Source organism: Morone saxatilis, unplaced genomic scaffold, assembly GCF_004916995.1.
Source record: "Morone saxatilis isolate NCDOM2014 unplaced genomic scaffold, NCSU_SB_2.0 Contig24, whole genome shotgun sequence".
Classification (NCBI taxonomy): domain Eukaryota; kingdom Metazoa; phylum Chordata; class Actinopteri; family Moronidae; genus Morone; species Morone saxatilis.
In genome coordinates, this window is record NW_023339807.1 from 12,009,722 (window position 1) to 12,028,877 (window position 19,156).

The 19,156-nt window shown below is 39.5% G+C and overlaps 1 protein-coding gene across 2 annotated transcripts in view; it reads right to left on the reverse strand.

Annotated features, from left to right (window-relative positions):
- ptprub (protein tyrosine phosphatase receptor type Ub) overlaps positions 1 to 19,156 on the reverse strand; it is a 144,755-nt gene that overhangs the window by 89,257 nt on the left and 36,342 nt on the right. For both annotated transcript variants that reach the window (XM_035672501.1, XM_035672500.1), the window contains exon 2: positions 11,036 to 11,167. In XM_035672501.1, coding sequence (XP_035528394.1) covers positions 11,036 to 11,167 — 132 coding nt within the window. The remainder of the gene's footprint in view (positions 1 to 11,035; positions 11,168 to 19,156) is intronic.

Here is a 19,156-nt window from a genome sequence, read left to right on the forward strand (position 1 = left end):
ATATAGACTATTTATATCCAGGCAGCCGGGCCAATCCCAGTAAAAGACAGGCAACAAATGCAGACAGAGCCGTGGACCCCTGAGACCTGATATAATATATTACTTATTGTGTATAATTCAAATAGCCATCCATCTCCAGTTAGCCATTCTGCTTGCATCAGGCCTTTCACATTCATTATCATATCAGTTAACACGATTTAATGCAAATGGCTCCACCCAGAAGCAGCGCCTACATATCAATTACTGACAGAGTGTTGTGCACGACAAGAGTTATTATGGTAACACTGCTGAATTAAATTGCACCTGAGAGGAAGTGTGTGAATGAGAATAGCAGGACTGGATGAGAGATTAAGAGGGAACATGAGGAAGAAGAATAAAATGTTTTGTCCCCACTCTTTATTCCCTGAAGGACACTCTTGGTGCTTCATGAGTCTCAAACCAGATGCCAACTCAAGAGGATCCTACGTCTGAAATCAATGTTATTCCAACAAATGGAGATGAAATAACCTACACTCAGAACCCCTCCTGGCAACTGGATTGCCACCCACTACGTCTGCAGAGAAAATGCACTGAAATCATTAAGTCTCACAGCAGAGGATCAATGACTGCATACAAATTCGGCTTATGCCATTTACAGGGATGTTTATCTTTGCCATTATCTAGCTCTTCTCACCCCTGATTATGGTAAAGATACTACCACTACTAGCACATACTGCAGTTTCACTCCTAAACGATACATCTATTACCTACTCAGCCACAGGGACAGCTGATATAAATATGGAGCAGATAATTACTTTTTAGATGATTTTAAGATATATGTTTTTAAAACACAGCCTTATAAATATTTTTATATATCAGACAGAATTGTTATCAGACGCTTTATGGTTATGAAATTCTAAGTGTGAGGGTGCATGGTTATATAGATGCTGTGGAAGAGCTGTTGCACAGCTGAAGCCATTTTGTGAATCCTTCAAGGCATAACCTGTTTTCCCAGCGGGACCTCTGAAGTATGAATTAGGGTCCCCGAGGGACACAGGGCACTGCATTTATAAGTAGATGTTTGTTACTTCACACTCCCACAGGAGAACACTCCAACATTTTATTTCCCCTTAGAAAAGCAGTCAGCCTAACAATGAAAATACAGCATATGCTGAAGAATAATGCCATTCAGACAGCAAGTCAGCAAGTTGGCAATAATAAGTGCAACGTTCAGATGCCATAGCGAAATGAGTTTTGTGTTATAAGGGCCTGTTTCTGTCTAGAATTTTAATAAACTGGGTTGACTCAAGTTTTGAACTTTTTCATTAAAAAACTACAGCACTTTGACATAGGTGACATTAACATTAGCATTGTTTTAAGTAATATTTTCTGTGTGTCTGTTAATAAAGCTTCCACATGGGTATATACCCTCTTGCAGCTGATACGCTCTTCTCTCCCTTACATGCCCTTAAATGCCTTTTTCCTGTTTTCTTTCTGCACCATATGGATGTTTCCATTTGGTTAATTGCACCACGTTATCATTGTCAGCAAAGTCCGGCATGTGCAGTAAACCAGTGCTGAAGCAGCAGATTTTTAATTAGCAAAATCAACCTGCTAAAAATAAAGTTGTTGATATTCTGCAAATTACTAAATTATCTTCAATAAAAAAGGGTTTTCTTATTGTTATCAAGCAAACAGATATACCTTTGACTCAAGTCCATGAAAATGCCTTTTAATTTTGCAACTACATCTACTTGTTTGTAGTTTTTTGTCAACAGGGCTAAGAATTTAGAAAAGTCAATGTTATTTTTGGCTTGGAATCCATTATTTCAAATTCAAACATGTTATCTGCTCATCCACCATCATTTTTGTATATTCTCATCACACTACATAAACACATAAATGCACTACACTGATCAGCCATAACATTATAAGCACCTGGGCACCCTGGTGGTCATAATGTCCCCCATACCAACAAACTGTGATGCACTGTGTGTTCTGACACCTTTCTATCAGAACCAGCATTAACTTTTTCAGCTGTTAGAGCTACAGTAGCTCGTCTGTTGGATCGCACAACATGGGGCAACCATGATATCCAGATAATCAGTGTTATTCACTTTACCAGTGTCAGTGGTCATAATGTTATGGCTGATCGGTGTACATCTTGCATTCATTTGCACTAACTGTTGAGATTGGATATAAAATGTGCACCGCGAAACCATCCAATATGAACATAATTCCTATGAGTGCACAAAGCCCTGGCAGCTGACTATTCTGCTACAGTATGTGTGTGTTGACTCATTAGTTGGGTAATTTTTGTTTATTAAACCTTCATGTACTGATACACACCCTGTGGCTAATCTTTAATTGCAGAGCTGCATGCAAAAGGCATCTGTTTTATGTTTCAAAGTTTACATTTATTTATGGGGCACAATCTTTACAGAATCAATTTAAAGGTGCTGTACAGTGATAACACTGCAGAAAATAAGTAAAAACATACTTAAGAAACAGCCTGACAACAGAATCCAGCACATCACAATGACCCAGCAACATCATTTCAGCAACATAAATACTTGACGGCACTGCATAAGTAAAAAGTTTAAAGTTTAAAAAGACTACTGCTGTAGTCACATCCAACCCACAGGCAACCATGAAGCAAAACAGCAAACTACCTTCAGTCCTTAAGTCAAGTGTTTACTGACAGCAAAGTTTATTTCCTAGGCATAAAACGCATCAAGCATATAAAGGAAATGAGATACTACATGGTCAAGGATTGCTGATGTTTAGGCCAAAAACTGTTTTCAAGATTAAGCAGTGATCAATCAATGACCATTTTTATTCTAAGTTGTTCAGTTCGTGATTAATTGCAACAAAAAAAAGGTTGATAGTATGAAAATAAGTGTAGATTGGGGCTACCATCCTTAACTGTTCTGCTTTGAGCAAAGATGAGCCATGAGAGCTGTCAAAAGTGTGAACATATTTTAAATTAATGAAACATTATCAAAGTAACAAATCTGCAAACATCTTGTTCTGACATCTCATCTGTCTGTGTTCAAGTACTCACAAAAGATCAGAGACACTTTTCCCTCTGCTAAAAGTAATGTAGCCCGGAATAGGTTTATGAATAAGTTGTTGTAGATATAAATGCACAACTTTTACTGTCTGCACATTTGCACATTTCTAATTCATGTGTGATGAGAAAGTTAAATGCAGGCCTATATACAAACATAATTTATTTTTAGATATAGTTTTTTAGGCTTTTATTTTGATAGGACAGCTCAAGCTCAACATAGACACGAGTGGGGCGGGGGCTGCTGCATCAAGGACTTGCCTTAAATGGGCTGTCGGCTCTACCAGGTGAGCTACCAGGGTACGCCAATACAAACAGAATTTTGAGAAGGGGAATGTACACATACTACAACTATCCACACCAGGGATACAAGGCATATTATATCCAATCTAATGATCACCAAAGAGGGAATGTGTGATCATCAAAAAATAAGAGGATATCAGAAGAACACATTCAAAGCCAGCAGGAGTAGAAAAGTCTAATTCAAGTGTTCACATTTGATTTACAAAGATGCTTTAACTCTGTTAATCCTTTGCTTACTAAGAACGTAACAGAGAGCCTAAGTTGGATTAAGTGATTAAGGGAAGATTCTGGACAGTTTTGCAAGCATCCCTGTGACCAAAACTCTGTGCAGATCAATATTAGCTCTACACACACTAGACACTATAAGTAATATTATAGCTCTATGGGTCACAATGTTGTACAGATGGTCCCCACTTTGGTCCAGATGGAAATATCTCAACACCTATTGCGTGGATTGGCACAGAATTCATGGTCCCCAGAGGATAAAGCTTACTGACTTTCCTCTAGCCCCACCATGAGGTTTTTGGGTTTAAGATCAATGTCTTAACAACTCCAGGATAAATTGTTATGAGGTTTTAAGCCATTTTAAGACATTCATGAATCCTGATCATTTTGTGATCCCGTTTTCCTCTGGTGCCAACAGCAGGTCAAATGTTTTACTCAGTTTAGCAGGGATATATCTCAACATCTACCACATGGATTGGTACAACATTTTGGATAGACATTCATGGTTCCCAGATGATGAATCCTCATGACTTTGGTGATCTTCTGACACGCACAAGTCCCGACAACTGTAGTTTAGTACTTTAGTACAGACCTTTATGAATTAACTTTGGTGAGCCCCTGACTTTCTATCTAGTAACACCATCAGACAACTTAAACATTATAGGGTAAAAAGTATACTTGCATAACATCAGCATATTAGCATTGTCAATGTGAGCATGTTAGCATGCTGACATTAGCATTTAGCTCAAATCATTGCTGTGTCTAAGTACAGCCTCACAGAGCCATTAGCATGACAGTAGATTCTTGTTTATCCAAATTGTTTCACAAAGATTTAATAATCTAGGGACTGTGAATTCCAAATCTACAGACACAAATGTAATTGTTCAAATAAATTAAAATTGGAGCTGCAAAGTTTTTCCTCAACAGAAAATATGAGAAAAACGTCACTACTCACACATTAATATTATAACCCCCCGGTTCAACTTACTTTACTATTCATTCCCCTACAAACTGTGCTGAAATTGTTTAAAGAGCAAGATAAACAATAAATCTCGAGCTCTTCGAGTATGTCAAACAAGGCCAATTATGTGTGAACAAAATCAACAATTCCCAATTTATGCAGCAAAGATGCTCCAGCTTAATTGCAGCTTTCACCCTTACGGCCTCTTTCATGAGCTGAACCATTATGCTTCGAGTGACCGGCCACTTCATATCCCCTGAGTTAAGGTGATTCACCTAGTAAGTCCATTTGGCTACAATCCCGAGTGTGCTTCCTGAGCCTCAATTATGTTGTTAAACCGGCAACCTTACACATAAAAGCCCTCTAACTGTCCCTCTAAAGTGACACTAATTAGACGGAAACTACAGCCAAAAATGGCTGCATTACCATACCTACCTATCACCTGGGTGTCTGTGTGTGGGTGAGCAAAACACCGACAACAAAAGAGCTGGTCACAGAGTATATGCCAGTGAGACTGCCGGCGCAATGTCTGCTCTGGAAGCCATCCCCAAGTGCGTCTACCATTCATATTAATGATTCCTCTTTACCTTGTTGAGGGGGTATAAAGGGAGCTGATGCACGCTTCCGTGAATAACAATTCAATTAATTTGTTATATTTTAAAAGCCTCTGAGTAGTGACAGGCATTTCTGAGATGCTTTAAAAGGAGACTGAGCTTTTAGACTTTTACATAATACACCGGTGATACACAAATATGATCTTCTTTGCCTTGAAGTAATGACACGTAAGCAATTATCCCTGTGAGCCACCGGTGTCCGGTCCTGAGCCATGGAAGACTGCATGTTTTCATTCCCACCAAATACTACAGCTGCTGATTTCACTAATTAGTCCCTCCCTCTCTGACTGAAGGTGTGTTAATTAGTCAAATCAGCTGGTGGAACGTTTGGCTGGAACAAAACCCTTCAGACTCATCAACAGCTCATAACCGGACACAGCTCTCTTCAAGGGAACAACTGTCCTCTGTAACCCAAGTTAAATGATAAATAATGCTCTCTAGCAAAAAAATGCTAAAAGGTTCCTCCTCCCTTCATGAACCAAATATTCAATACCATCCCTGAAAATAAACAACACACCACTTTATCTCATCTCTAATTTCATTCATCATTGCACAGTTTTAGTCTTGAAGCCAAGTTTTCCAGTAGAAGCTGATACATTGCTTAAGCCATTACATGACTTTTTATTAAGATGTACTCAACCAAGACTTCAAGCTCCATATATCTGCTCGCTATTTTAGGTTTCTTTTTTTTCTTCTTTTTTTTCAAAACAGGAACAACAGAAATAAACTTCATCATTTAAGTGAAAAACATTTCTTTGTCCAAACAGGTGCAGACAGCTCAGTCTTTCTGGTGAACAGGTCCCCCAGCTATTGTCCTGAAATATTTATTGTTTTAATATAAAAAATTTCAATTTAGGGCAACCTTAAAATCACAAGCTGTGCAATTTTAATTATAACTTAGATAATTATTCTAGATGTACTTAGCTGCAGCTAATTAATTCTGTGAGTTGAAGAAACAACTGTCTTTTGCCTGATTGAAATGTTTCTGCAGTCTGTGGTCTCCACATTTTTGGTCAAAGATTGTTTTATGAAGGAAGAAACAAAAAACAGCTCATACTGTCAGTTAGTCATGGTAACATTAATATTACTTTCAAATCCCCTATCTATTTCAATGAACACAACATTTCTAAGATGTCTACATCTACAATTATTGTCATCTGACTCCACCCAAATTAATAAACTGAATCTACTGGCTATTATTGGCTACTTATTGATTGAATTTCTATAATAATAATAATAATAATAATAATAATAATAATAATAATAGCACTTTTCTTAATAATGTTACAAAGTGCTGTACAAATGAAAAAATAAAAACACAAGGCAGTGGTCCACATCATCTAAAATAGACTCCAGTAGAGCCACACATCATTTTTCATTATTTAACATATAATCAAGTATTTTAATCAATAATCTGATTGCTAATGATGTATGACTGCATTTAGAGTAGACATCCACCATTACAATATTTTTCTGGGTTTGGTGCAGAGCAGTGGACTGTAGAGCCCTGCTCTCCACTGTTTTCTCAATCCTACTCCCATTGGACTTCTGACTATTACCGCCTGCTCCAGGCAATGTCTGTGTTCTAGGCCCCCAAATCCTGCTAGATTTGCATTGGGTCCCTTTCATGAGAAGGCCCCACAGGACCTGCCAACACCATTAAACGTGCTCTGGTTCAGTCTCGTTCAAAGTCATGTAAAAGGACTTGCTTAATGTCTGGTCTGTTCACGTGGTGTTTATTCCATTACAAATAGATTCATACTAAATAAATCCGAAATACAGGCCTGTAGTTTAATTTGTAGACGATAAACAATTTAAATTGCAAGATATTGGTCAGAAAAAATACAGTTACATACAATTACATATAATTACAAATTTTCCTTAAATCATTTGCAGAGGTTTGTCTGTCGGTGTATGTCTTATACTTACAGACGGATATCTTTCACACATTGTACTGCTACCATCTTAGCAAGTCAATACATTTATGTATATGTATTATGTAATTCAATACAACAAGACTTTATTAAATAGCACTTGCCCTCTCCTAAAGTAGAATAAAGTACTTCCAGAATATCTCCAGCAACCATTTTGAGTCAAGCAGCAAATTTACAAGCTTTAAGTATATTATCTGTGTAAAAATGCAGAGTTATAAGAACAAAACTAACAGAAATTTTAATCTACAATAAATGGAGACCCTTGATATACTACACTATATACTATATATGTGTGTGTGTGTATATATATATATATATATATATATAGATATCAGGGGAATCTATCAGGGAAAGGTGGAGGAGGGCAGTGTAATAGGGTATTAAACCAGTGAGGATGGCTGGTCAGCCCTGATAACAACACGTCTCCTACAGCAGATGTATCTGTCTCCTCGCTCTGCCTCATCCTTTCAGACGCGGATGAATCTCAGGTCGCTGTCAATGACACACACGCACTCATGTGCAGCTGGTCTGTGGTGTGCGCCTGGGGCCAGGCAGGGGTGAGAGGTGACAGATAGTAAAGGCCAGGAGATATGACATTGCCCTCCATGGTAGAGGATGCAGGAGATACAGATGGAGGACTGTCTGTGTGTTTCACTGCGTGAATTAGCTCTGTTAAGGTCATTACATTGAGCTTGCCGCAACAGTGTCGATTGACCAGGCTCTGACCCCGCGACAATGCTCAAAGCCATGCTTCATGTAAGTCGTAACCTTCCTTAGACCTGACTTCCCATCCAACATTAGAGACCATTCAAAATGTCTGTGGGCATTTATTTAAGGATCTATTGTGCTAGTAGCTAATAAAACAACCAATCAATTGACTTTGTAGCTTGTTGCAATGTGATCTACAAATACACAGATGCAGCAGGATTCTAGCCTGCAGCAGAGCCTATTTTTAAAACTTACCTTCACTGTATGTGTGCCACTGGACAGCACAGGAGACATTTACAAGAAAAGATAGGAAGAGAGGGGGATTTGCAAGATTAGCATGCAACACATGGTGAGAAAAAAAAAAGCAGTAGCATATTTTCAAATTTCAGTACTGTCAGAGAATTTCTGTATGACTCAGCTGGAAACTAAAGCCCCAATTTCTGCACATCCAAGAGACTCTGTTTGTATGGCTGCTGAGGTGGACAGCTGAGCAAGGTTTGTGTGCTCAGTGGCACTTCCACAAGAACGAATACCTCGCATGGAGGGTAGAATCCAGAGCCTCTCAGACCTCTTACGTATACGATCACTGAACTAACAGGTGAAGTGGGTCAATTTTACACATCAAAGCCAATGCCTCATCTCCTTGTGTGCGGAAATTGTGTAACTCTCACAAAAAGATCTCGATTTGTCATCTGTCATCAGACTAATTTGCCTAATATCTTCACAGTTCACTGAAAACACAAACAGGAATGCCCAAAATTGACAAATCCTGGGGCTCCTTAGTGCACAAACTCTTTGGTAAGAAAGGGGAATTACACTGACAAATAAAGGAGTTCTCCCTACTGCATGTTAGCAGAGACAGCTATCAACACATTGCTCCTTTTATTCCAGTCAAAAATACAGATAAATGATGTTAGTCTGTCCAGTGGTTAAATTACAATAGGATTTTGAGGATGGTGTCACTGGTGTTATCTTATCTTAGATGTCTGTTTGCTTCTGTTGGGCTGAGAAGAAGTTGTGAAAATGTTCACTGTTGATGTCTAAGACCTGAAAAGGTCTGGACATCATGTCCCATGTTTGACCCTAAGAATTGGAAAACTACAAACACTACTAACACCTACCAAGGTGAACAAAGAAAGCAAGATATATTGCCATAAGCTGTTTTTAAGCTTGTTCAAATTTTTAATAGATTCCTTTCCTTAAGGCCACCCTCATACACTATAATCGATATGGCAGCAGAACCATGACTTTTCAAGCTGATGAATCTCCATTTCAGAGAACGAGGTACGCTTGACATGCAGACACATTCTTCTTTACAAGGTCATCATCCTGCAAGCCTGACTTGTTCATTAAAACAGCAAGAGAACTCAAGATTATCAGTAGCAACCAGACATCTCCGATCTAATTCAAAAATCAAGGAGACCATGATAAAAAAATGGGCCATTCTTATTAAGATGTTCTTTTTTTGCAAAACCATTTTCTCTTTCATGGGAACTGTAGTCTCTAATTTCTCCTGGGAGCCACAAGCTGCTGCTATCTCAGCTGTGTTTACTAATCTTCCCTTGACACCAGTTTCTCAGCCCCACAAAGTTAATACTGGTCCAATGTAAATAGCCTTATCTCATAAACTCTTGTTATCCCCCCACCTTGGCTGCCCAATGTGATACATGGCTGGAAGTCAACACAGGGGGATTAAGTCAGAGAAAAGGGGGAAAAAAAGAGGAAAACATTTCCTGTGGCAGTATCTGCAGTAAGTTTATCCACCTAAAATAAGACCCTGAAAATGTCATGGTGAAACTAACGAAGGAACACTGCTGTCACTATAAAATGACACCAATCAGACGAAGAACATGAGTAATACGCTGCTTCTAGTGCGGGCTGAAGGATGAGTGGATAACAAATGACTGGATTTGTCTCCTGGTTCTCAGAGCTAATCGATCGAGAGTTGATTCTTGGAGCCTCTCATGCCGTCTCGTCATGTGAAGATTACTGTACCTCCTTCATTCCACCTGTGCTAGTCTGTTCCACTGAGGGCCCCAGAACACTTTAAATGTCATGGCAGTAAGTTTTAATTAAACCCAAAGGGAAAAGTATTAATTATCCCATCGCCTGCCGCGAATCGACTGGTGGCTGCGAGCGGATTCTCACTCGAATGCTGATGATGTGGAGGTGAATGTGGTGCGGTTTAAGAGTTTAGGATAAAAATTGGGATTTATCAAGTTCAGAATTCTATTTGGATAGATGCCTGCGGACATGAAGGTTTAGTCCTATAAATAAATATCACATCTCTTTAAAAAATGACACCATTTATCCCTGGAGGACTTTCTGACCATCTTCAAAGGCTACTCAAGTTGATATTTTCTCAAAAGGATGGAGTATTCCCTGCAGCCCACAATTATTCCTTTTTAAATTATCTGCAGTATCTGATTGTGTCCTATCTTGTTATCTTTACATATGTTCCTCTTGGCTTATCTATCTCTATATCTTCCACATTAGCAGTCTCTTCTGCAGTGAAATAATGTCACTCCATTCCTTCCGGCAGGAAAAAATTGCTGCTGCCATTGACATGTAGATTTTTTTCTCTCCCTCTAATGTACAATGAACATGAAATGCATGTTTTTCTCATGGATTGGTCAACTTCTCATTACCATATGATGGATTGATTGGTTATACCCGAGGGATGGTCCGTTCCTTAATCATATTGCAAGTTACCACAGCAGAAGTACTTCCGCAGAGCCCACTGCTGCCACTGATATTTCTGCTGAGAAGCTGAAACAGCACTCTTCTCTTTGTCAGATCCCTGTAGGTATTTGTTAATGCAGAGATGGAGGAGCGCCTTATAAACTATGCATGCCATCTCCCTCTGGCAACCACCAGTAGAGAGGATGATGGCAGGAAAATGCTGGTTTCCATTAGTCCTGTGAGGCTGGTTAACATAAAATTATCCTTGGGGTTAGCGGGAAGCAGACAAAACTGGGGGTGAGTGCTTCATTAAAGCTGATGCATAATGGACGCTGGACATCTATAAAGGCTTATTTGCACACAGTCGCACTTTTTTTGATATGCCAGCCACACTGGTACAAACAAAAGTCAATTTATTTCTCAGAATTAAAGACAATTGAAAAAGAAACAGAAGCACAAACCAACTGCTGGCACATTTAAAAAAAATTAACCTGCTGTGTTTTAGTGTAGGTTTTTTACAGAACTAAAGTACAGAACTGTAGGAGAGAGGACCACTCACCCCGCAGGAGATCGGAGCTGGCGTAAGGTGAATTGTACGTCCGAAACAGCAGCCAATCAAAGTCATCCTCTTCCCCCTGAGTGAATTCACACAGATTAGGGTCTGAATCCTCTTCGAACGTGCATCCCGCCGCTGAAAAAAAAGGGGAAAAATGAAAACAATGAAATTGATAGAAACAACATTTGAGGGTTTACGGTTTAGTTTTAAAGAGGTGGATTTAGATGGCTGAGATACATTAAGGAAGGGAAAAATCCACAGTATTCAACTAGGGCTGCAGCTAACAATTATTTTTATTATTGATTCAACATTCAACATTTTGTGATGATTTTGGTGAATGAAAAGTTGTTTAGTTCTTTTGAAATTCTGCCTCATGTGTAAACTGGAAGGAAAATCCTTCAACCAAGATGTCTTCATTCTCTACCCTTTCAGACCAAAGTTATAACATCTCACCACAACTGAGACAACCAGGCTCTGCAACGCTGCTACAACCACAGTTTTACACATATCTGATGCTGCTCAGCTGTGGCACAAAAGGCTGTTACTATAATAAATATATACTGTAAATTAATTATGGCAACTGATAAACTGACAACTTAAAGCCCTCTCGTTTCTAGCAGTTTTTTTGTTTTTGTTTTTTCAAGTGACCATAGAAAAACATACTGCAATCAATTTACAACAGACTGTCTGAACCAAATGCTGAATCTCCAGTTTGAAAAGTAGGATTGCAGACTCAACATAATCAGCACTCAGGAGCTACAATAAGCCAACGGCTTTCAACAGTGCAATCGCCAACTATCAACACTACCTGTGGCCTCCAGCTAGATTTCAATGGTCAAAACGCACTATCCAATGTCATACACTTGGGTTTCTGTGTTCAAATTATTAAATGAAATGTGTTCACATGTGCAGAAATTCACTCAGACCGACAACAAATCAAGCAATGAGCTATAATTACTTCAGACTCACACAAAAGGACACAAACCCTGGCAAAAGCAATAATTGCCCCTGCACCTGAGGAGAATTACCCCTCCCATAAAGCATTCACAAACAAGACTACATATCCCGAAACCCATTCACAAAAGCATACAAATAGTAATAACATTTGGGAAAAGCGAGCACCCTGGGGATTGTAGTGATTATCATAATACCTCACAACCTGCTATTGCATGCACCAAAAAGCTAATTTTTTCAAATTATATTTAATAGCTGTGGCTTTAATGGCCCTTGGGTCCTGAATAATGTGCTTCAGTCGTTGCTCTCTGCATCTGTTGCCATATTTTACATTAGTCCGTCAGTGTGAGAATTACAGTCTAACAGTGGGCAGTTTGAACAGCCCAGTCATAAGACAAGAGCCTGTGTCAGTGATAATTGGAGCCGGACAGCACGAGATGTGACATGCTAATGATAGGAATAACCATGAGCAGGTCCTGAAGGTGACCCCTGTGGTATACCGCTTTATCGCTGCTCATTCTTTTCTCTAATCTGCCATTAAACAAATGGTCTCAATATGACAGGCTGCAGACAAAAATGCCAGCCTCACTGTAGTGAGGATTCATTACTCTCTTTTTTACTACCAATGCATAAGACAGCCACAGATTCTAGTCATTAACAGCTTATAGCAATTGTTGGACTGGTTTGGTATGTCACAGGCAAAAATAAAATGGAGGATACAAGAAGGACAATGATTGGGCTGGGTACTGTTTTTTAGTCCCAATACTATATCTGGGTTTTGGCACCAATACAAATATGTATCAGAGCATAATTTGCAAAATATAAAATGTCTTTCTGCAAACCCCATTTTACAAAAACTAAACAAATGTGTTTTCAATGCATCGCTGTTTGAAGTTGTCCTTGATAAAAGCAGCCATGAAAAAGATAAATAAATTAAAGATTAAAATTTCCCTTTTTTCTGATTTGAATGAGAAAATATCTGATTAAAGAATTGGCAACAGACCAAGCATTTGATGCCAACATTTGGAATTTGACAGTTCTCTACTATACAAACACATTTTGGTTGCTACTCAAAAAGTATTGAGGTGCAACCCAGCTCTCTTATTTGTCCGTTGTTTCTCATGCTCCATTCAGCATTCTTTAAATGCACTGTACTGCATCAAGCCATTAATACATGTGCTTTGACTGCAGGGGATCACTGCACTGACCTGCGGCATTGGGAGCTTGGTACCAAGGCAAACAAAGGCCAAACAGTAATTTCATTCCCAAAAACAAACATGCATTGGCTCAGTGTGGCCGACTAGAGAAAAAGCTCTCATTACTTTTGAAGCTTGTAACTGAATGTCTGTGGTTTGAAGTTTGTTTTCCCGTCCTACATATCCGGCTTATTTTAGTGTTTCTCACTTTCCTTCAGCCATATTAGAGCTGTGTTAAGTTACTGCTAATGCAAACTGAACGCTTCCCGCTCCTGCTTGATATTAGTTTTACACTGAACCGGTCGGAGGCTTTTATTGTGAAGCAGCTACAGAAAATTCAATGTACTTTAATACTGAATTTGTGGAACTTTGTTAGCAGTGCTGTTATTCAATATAAATTGGAAGTTATGGAAATACAAGGCACTATATGGTGAAATATTACAGGAAGACACAGCAGAAGAAAAAACAGCCACACTGAGCTACCTTAGATAAAGAGCTGCAGACGATAGACTCTTGCTGTGCTTTGTAACACCCAGAAAACCTCCAGCACGTCATCAAGGTAAACAAAACCTTATACCATGCCATTCTGTATAGGAAAACTATTTTTGCCTTGCCAGAAAGCAGCATGAGATAACAAAGAAGATGTGCCAAGTTGTTGCTCTTTGGTTTAAAGTGTTCCAGTTGGTCCAAGGTGTTGAACTTTCTCCAGATGGTGTATGCACTGCAGCACAAACACACTCAGGGTGCCCTTGCCAACAGCCAACTTATTGCATCACTCGCGCACCTTCAGTGATTATAGAATAACACCAGAGAGTATCTACCATCCTGTAAGCTCGGTCCAATGGACGATGGTAGCAGCCAACCAGCAGGGGAGGGAGTGTGGGTTTCTCCCTCAAGGTTTGATTTATTGTCCCGTGCTGGGCTGTTACTGCACAGATCTGCTGCTGAGGCCAGGGGTTAATTGTCCCGCACTGGGGTCTGTTTCTAATAGAACAGCCAGAGATATGGGACCTGACACATCCAAACGCTGGCACTATATTATTCCCTGCTGCTTCGGTAAATGAAGCTTGCAGACTCCTCCCTACAAAAGTCTCATCATCCAGAAGAAGGAAGCCAGGATGCAAGGCCGGCGCTGCCCAGGAATGTCATCTCCTCACGGCACCGAGGGGGGAGATCCAGCTCATCTATCAACACACTCCCTCCCCTCCTTACCTCTGTCTGGAGGACCAATGGGTGTGTGGGGTGTCAGTGGCCATTTTTTACCTGAATAATTACAGCATAATTTAGTGCAATGGCCAGTGCAAAGTGAGACACTGCCAAGACTGTGTAGCTGAGGTTAAAACATGTTTCACAGTTTGGTCTGTTGTTCACGCTGTTGTTAGTACGTAAATCAACATTAATTTTATCTTATTTGTTGTGAATTACTAAATGTAACAATGCCTGGGGAACAAATTGCTGCAAATCGTAGGGCCAGTCTCATTAAAATGCTTGTGAGACTTCTAAGGCTTTTTGTTTTCATCACAATGTGTGTGTCTGATCTGCTAACCAGTTTGCCAGCATTTTGATGGTATATGGGAAAGAACATGCTGTGTCTCGTCTTCGGAGCAAAATGGAAAAACATATTAATCAGATCTTTGCAAACAATGCGGCACTCATTTTTCAAGGATTCAATACCAATAGAAAACATGTTAAAACAGCTCGGCAGTGCCAGATCAGCTTGTGGTGGTGCCCTGCATACAATGCAGCTCTGCACTGTGAGGAGGAACAAAATGGAGAGGGAGCGAGATGACAAGGGACTGAAGATGATGGAGGTGATTTACAGACTCTGGTGAGATCTTTGTCGCTCTGTTTTTAAACTCTAATCTCTTTGTTTACAGTAAATTTAATATTGAGAGCACACAGATCACTCCATAAATAAATGAATACATAACCTCTCTGACTTTACAGCACACCAAAATAACTTCAGATTTACACTGTGGAAGTGATGAGCCGTGGTCTGTCAGAGGATGGATGCAGTAGCTCCTGCAGTAGATTTCATAGGGACATAAAAGAAGGTGGCAACTTGTTTACCAGACACTCCAATTTGCCCCCACAGTCATGAGGATTCGTAAAAATGTTCCTTAGTTTAATATGTTCAGTTAATCAAGGCTGTGAGTCTCTCTCCGCTCATATCAGTTGTTAGTGTCACATGTAGCCATTTGTGTTAGATTTGGTATCCCTCCCTCTGTTTACTTGTATAATCCCCTGCCTTGCTATCTAATTAGAGTGTCGGCTATGCAGAGTGAACATTGTCAGAGTCTCTGCTTATCCCTTTTATTTGCATATGTTTTAAGCATAAGGATGTTGGCCTAAGCTTATTTAAGGTGCTACTACTCTCCTCTGACAACTTCGCACTTGGATAAATCAAACAAACACAGCACAATAGGGAGATGATGAAATCCAAGAAGTGACTGAGCCCCTACCACCAAGTATCAACAACAGTTAAAGTGATATTTTAAATCATAGAGCCACAGTCAAGACCACCGAGTCCAATCTAAAAATGTACACGTTTTCTTTTCTAATATTTCAAAGAAAAAGAATAATCTGACATTACATATAGAAAGCAATCATTTGATGTGAAACAGTGCAGTTAATCATTTCAGTACATTCAGTGAGTGAGCAGAATGAAACAGCGGAGTCCAAGTCCGCAGGGCAGTACTTGTAAAGATTGTAAATTAGTAGTACTTGTTTGAGCACCAAATGTTCATATAAGCCACTAACAGAGATCGTAAAAAGCTGTATGTGAGAATACTGGTGTAAATTAGCTCAAGTGATATAACTGGGAGAGGGTACAGTACGCACATGAGGAGATATTCTGGGCCCATTGACAACAGTTTACTGGCGCCATAAAACAATAAATATCGGTAGTAATGTTACAAGACCCATGAAAATGCAAGAATATAGATTCATGCAACCTGGGATTGGCAACATAGATAAAATCCTGTATCACAGTACATTAAATTCTATATCACAATGCCAATATATAATTCTCTAAGTGAGAAAATGTTTATGGAAAAATAACAGATGGGATTGTCTGTTTTTCGTTAATCCACCTAGTTACACACTCGGCAAATACAGATGCTTCATCGCATTAATGCAAAATAATATAAAAATCCAATATTGCCATAAATCGGTCCAGCTCATTGATTTGCAACGTTGCCCACAATACAACACAAGCAGAGATATCAAAGCAAAAAAGCGTATAGCAAAATCTCATTTTTATAGTCTCACACTGTGTATCATCATGTCACCCAAGCCTAGACTCAGTATTAAATAAGTGTTAAAGTAAATGCATAAAAGAATATACACAGAGTGCACCATAATATATATTATATAAGCTGCTTTGTCTCCACTTTAAAAAGTCTGCGAGTGAAGAAACTTGCAAATTGACTGAAGCAGAGTCCTTCATGGTACCTTCAGATAAAGCAGCATTATCAGTAAAGTGCTGATGTATATATATTTAGTCTGAATGAGGCGATCAATGATTGAACCGATGTTTCTGCACATAAAGGTGTCAGGCTTTAAAAGATCTATCTGGCTGTTTTGATTTGTTTGCCTCCAGTGGGTCTTCTCCATTATATTTCACAGACAAATGTGAGAGTGGTATTCTTCTTCTCATCCAACTCTCAGCAAGAAGGCAAATTGTTCCTGAAAAATTCAAATATTCTTTTCACAAAAAATATCCAAGTTGGAAAAATAACTCCAAAACTAATTGTACTTTATCTTATTTTCTTTGACATTCATAAGATTTCTGGCTACTAGTCAGTACTTGGAATTGTACATGAAAAGTTCACAACCAAAAAAAAAAAAGAAAATCAGACAAAATGTAGAAGCAAGAGATGATGAACACACACAGCTGTGTACTCATGAGGCCCTGGAAATAAAAAGCTCTACTCCTTTTTTGTCTGAGACTGATATTCTGAAATCAACTGAAAATGCAGCCAATTTCAAGACATAGACCCAAAACCAGCCTCTCATTTATTACAAAAAACAGTAACAGCTGATGTGTGTGCCATCCCAACCTTTGCTTTAATGTTAACTCCAGCCTCTGCCCTTAATTATCTGGCAGTCACAATGGGTAATGAACACCAGGACCTGTTAAGTCACCTGGGAAATGTAGCATGATGATGAGGCACGGTTTGTCATATCATCAACAAATGCCGACCAAACCACGCTGGGAAGACAGCCCATACCTGAGAGCTCTTCCACTCCACACAGAAAGCCTCATCTGAGTCTGGGGTGACTGAGTGTCTGGCTGGTGGGGATCCAGGTGGGAATGGGTGAGTAATACTGGAGGCAGTTAGGGGGAGGAGAGGAGGCTGATTTGCATTGCAGTGAGTGTGGCCCGATGCATCAGCGGGAGACAGGTATATTTATTCTCTACAGAGGCTCTCCTCCCCAGCACTCCCCTGGCTGCCTCTGAAAGCCATCCATCCCCACACCTGAATACGCAATGAAATCATCTCTCTGCCTCCCCGGGCATTAATAACTCAACCCTGGTGCCTGGATGGGTCCGGTCACACAGAGAGGGCCAGAAAACAGATTGAGAAAAGAAAGGTTTGGAGATGGTGAACAGGTACAGTAGAGGGCCTGAGCTTCAAGGAAAACTACACTAAAATATGCTGTAACCGAGCATTGGGAGGAGGAGAAGAAGAAAAATTACTGGGATGGGGAGGGAGGGCTAAACCTTAGGGTTCCATATTTTTATTATTTTAAACTCACTTTGCCATTAATAATTAAAGAGTTTCTGTGTCTGACTTCCTGCTAGTGCGATCTGCACTGTGTTGGGTCCCAGCTTCTGGTGGAATTTAGAGCATAACCTTGAATGGGTGCGATAAGCCCTGCGGACCGTGGCGGAGCCAGAACGCGTCGTGCAGTCGTGTCTGGTGGAGTTTGGGGATTATATAGTCGCAGCTAACATAACCTGGAGCCACTAGCCTCAAGCAGAGATGAGGAGTGGGCTAGAGGGGTCTGGTAAACTCACTTATTTCTCCACATCTCCAGTCTTCAGCCCAAACCAACACTGACTCGAGTGACATCACATGAGGTGTAAAATCAGTCCCCTTTAATGGAATAGAAATATTCCCAAAGCACCCCAATCGAACAATAGGGGAATTAGCAACTGCAAATATTAACAAAATGATGTGTCCTGTTTATTCCAGCCATTCTTTAGTCATAATAAGAGCCGTCACTGTCACTTTGTATGACACATTTAATGTTTTTTCACACATTTAACTACTAACTACATGGATTTCCTAAACTGAAGGTAGGAACAACTGTAGCCTAGTGAAACATATTGTACTGTCTGCAGATATAATGTTCTGTTCTGTTTTACACATTTATTTAGAGAATAAACTCCCGATACAGAGACGTGATTGTTATTCTATTATGGTAAAATGTCCTGTGGTGCACACAAAATGTGTTTTTGAGGTAAATATTTAACCTTTTTTAATTAAATAAAAACTCTGGGATGAGAGAAAATTAAGTATAAAGAAAAAATACGTAACCCCCCCCACCCCCCCTTTTGACCCTCCTTCTCTCCCCTCCCCTAATCATTTTCATACTGTAATTCAAATGAAGTAAAATCACACAGAAAATGTCCCTTTTCATCTTCTGAGAGGGAACAATGACACAAAGGGTTTCTACACGATGTATTCACACTGAATTCTAAGATACCAGTGAACTGCAATTCATCTTGAAATTAATTTTGCCTTCACTTTAAAGGACTGGTATAATATTTCAGCCCCGATGGTGGGTTGCTGATAAAAGTATCTCAGATGTCAGTAGAATAAGAGTCAAAAATATTCTTCTATATCAGCTCTTTTTGTGCTATTCTGAGGGCAATACAAAGGGAAAACAAGGACGGTAAGACAAAAGCAATCTGAGCATGTTGTCTCCTGTTTCTCCTTCTCCGAGAAAAAAAAAAAAAAAAAAA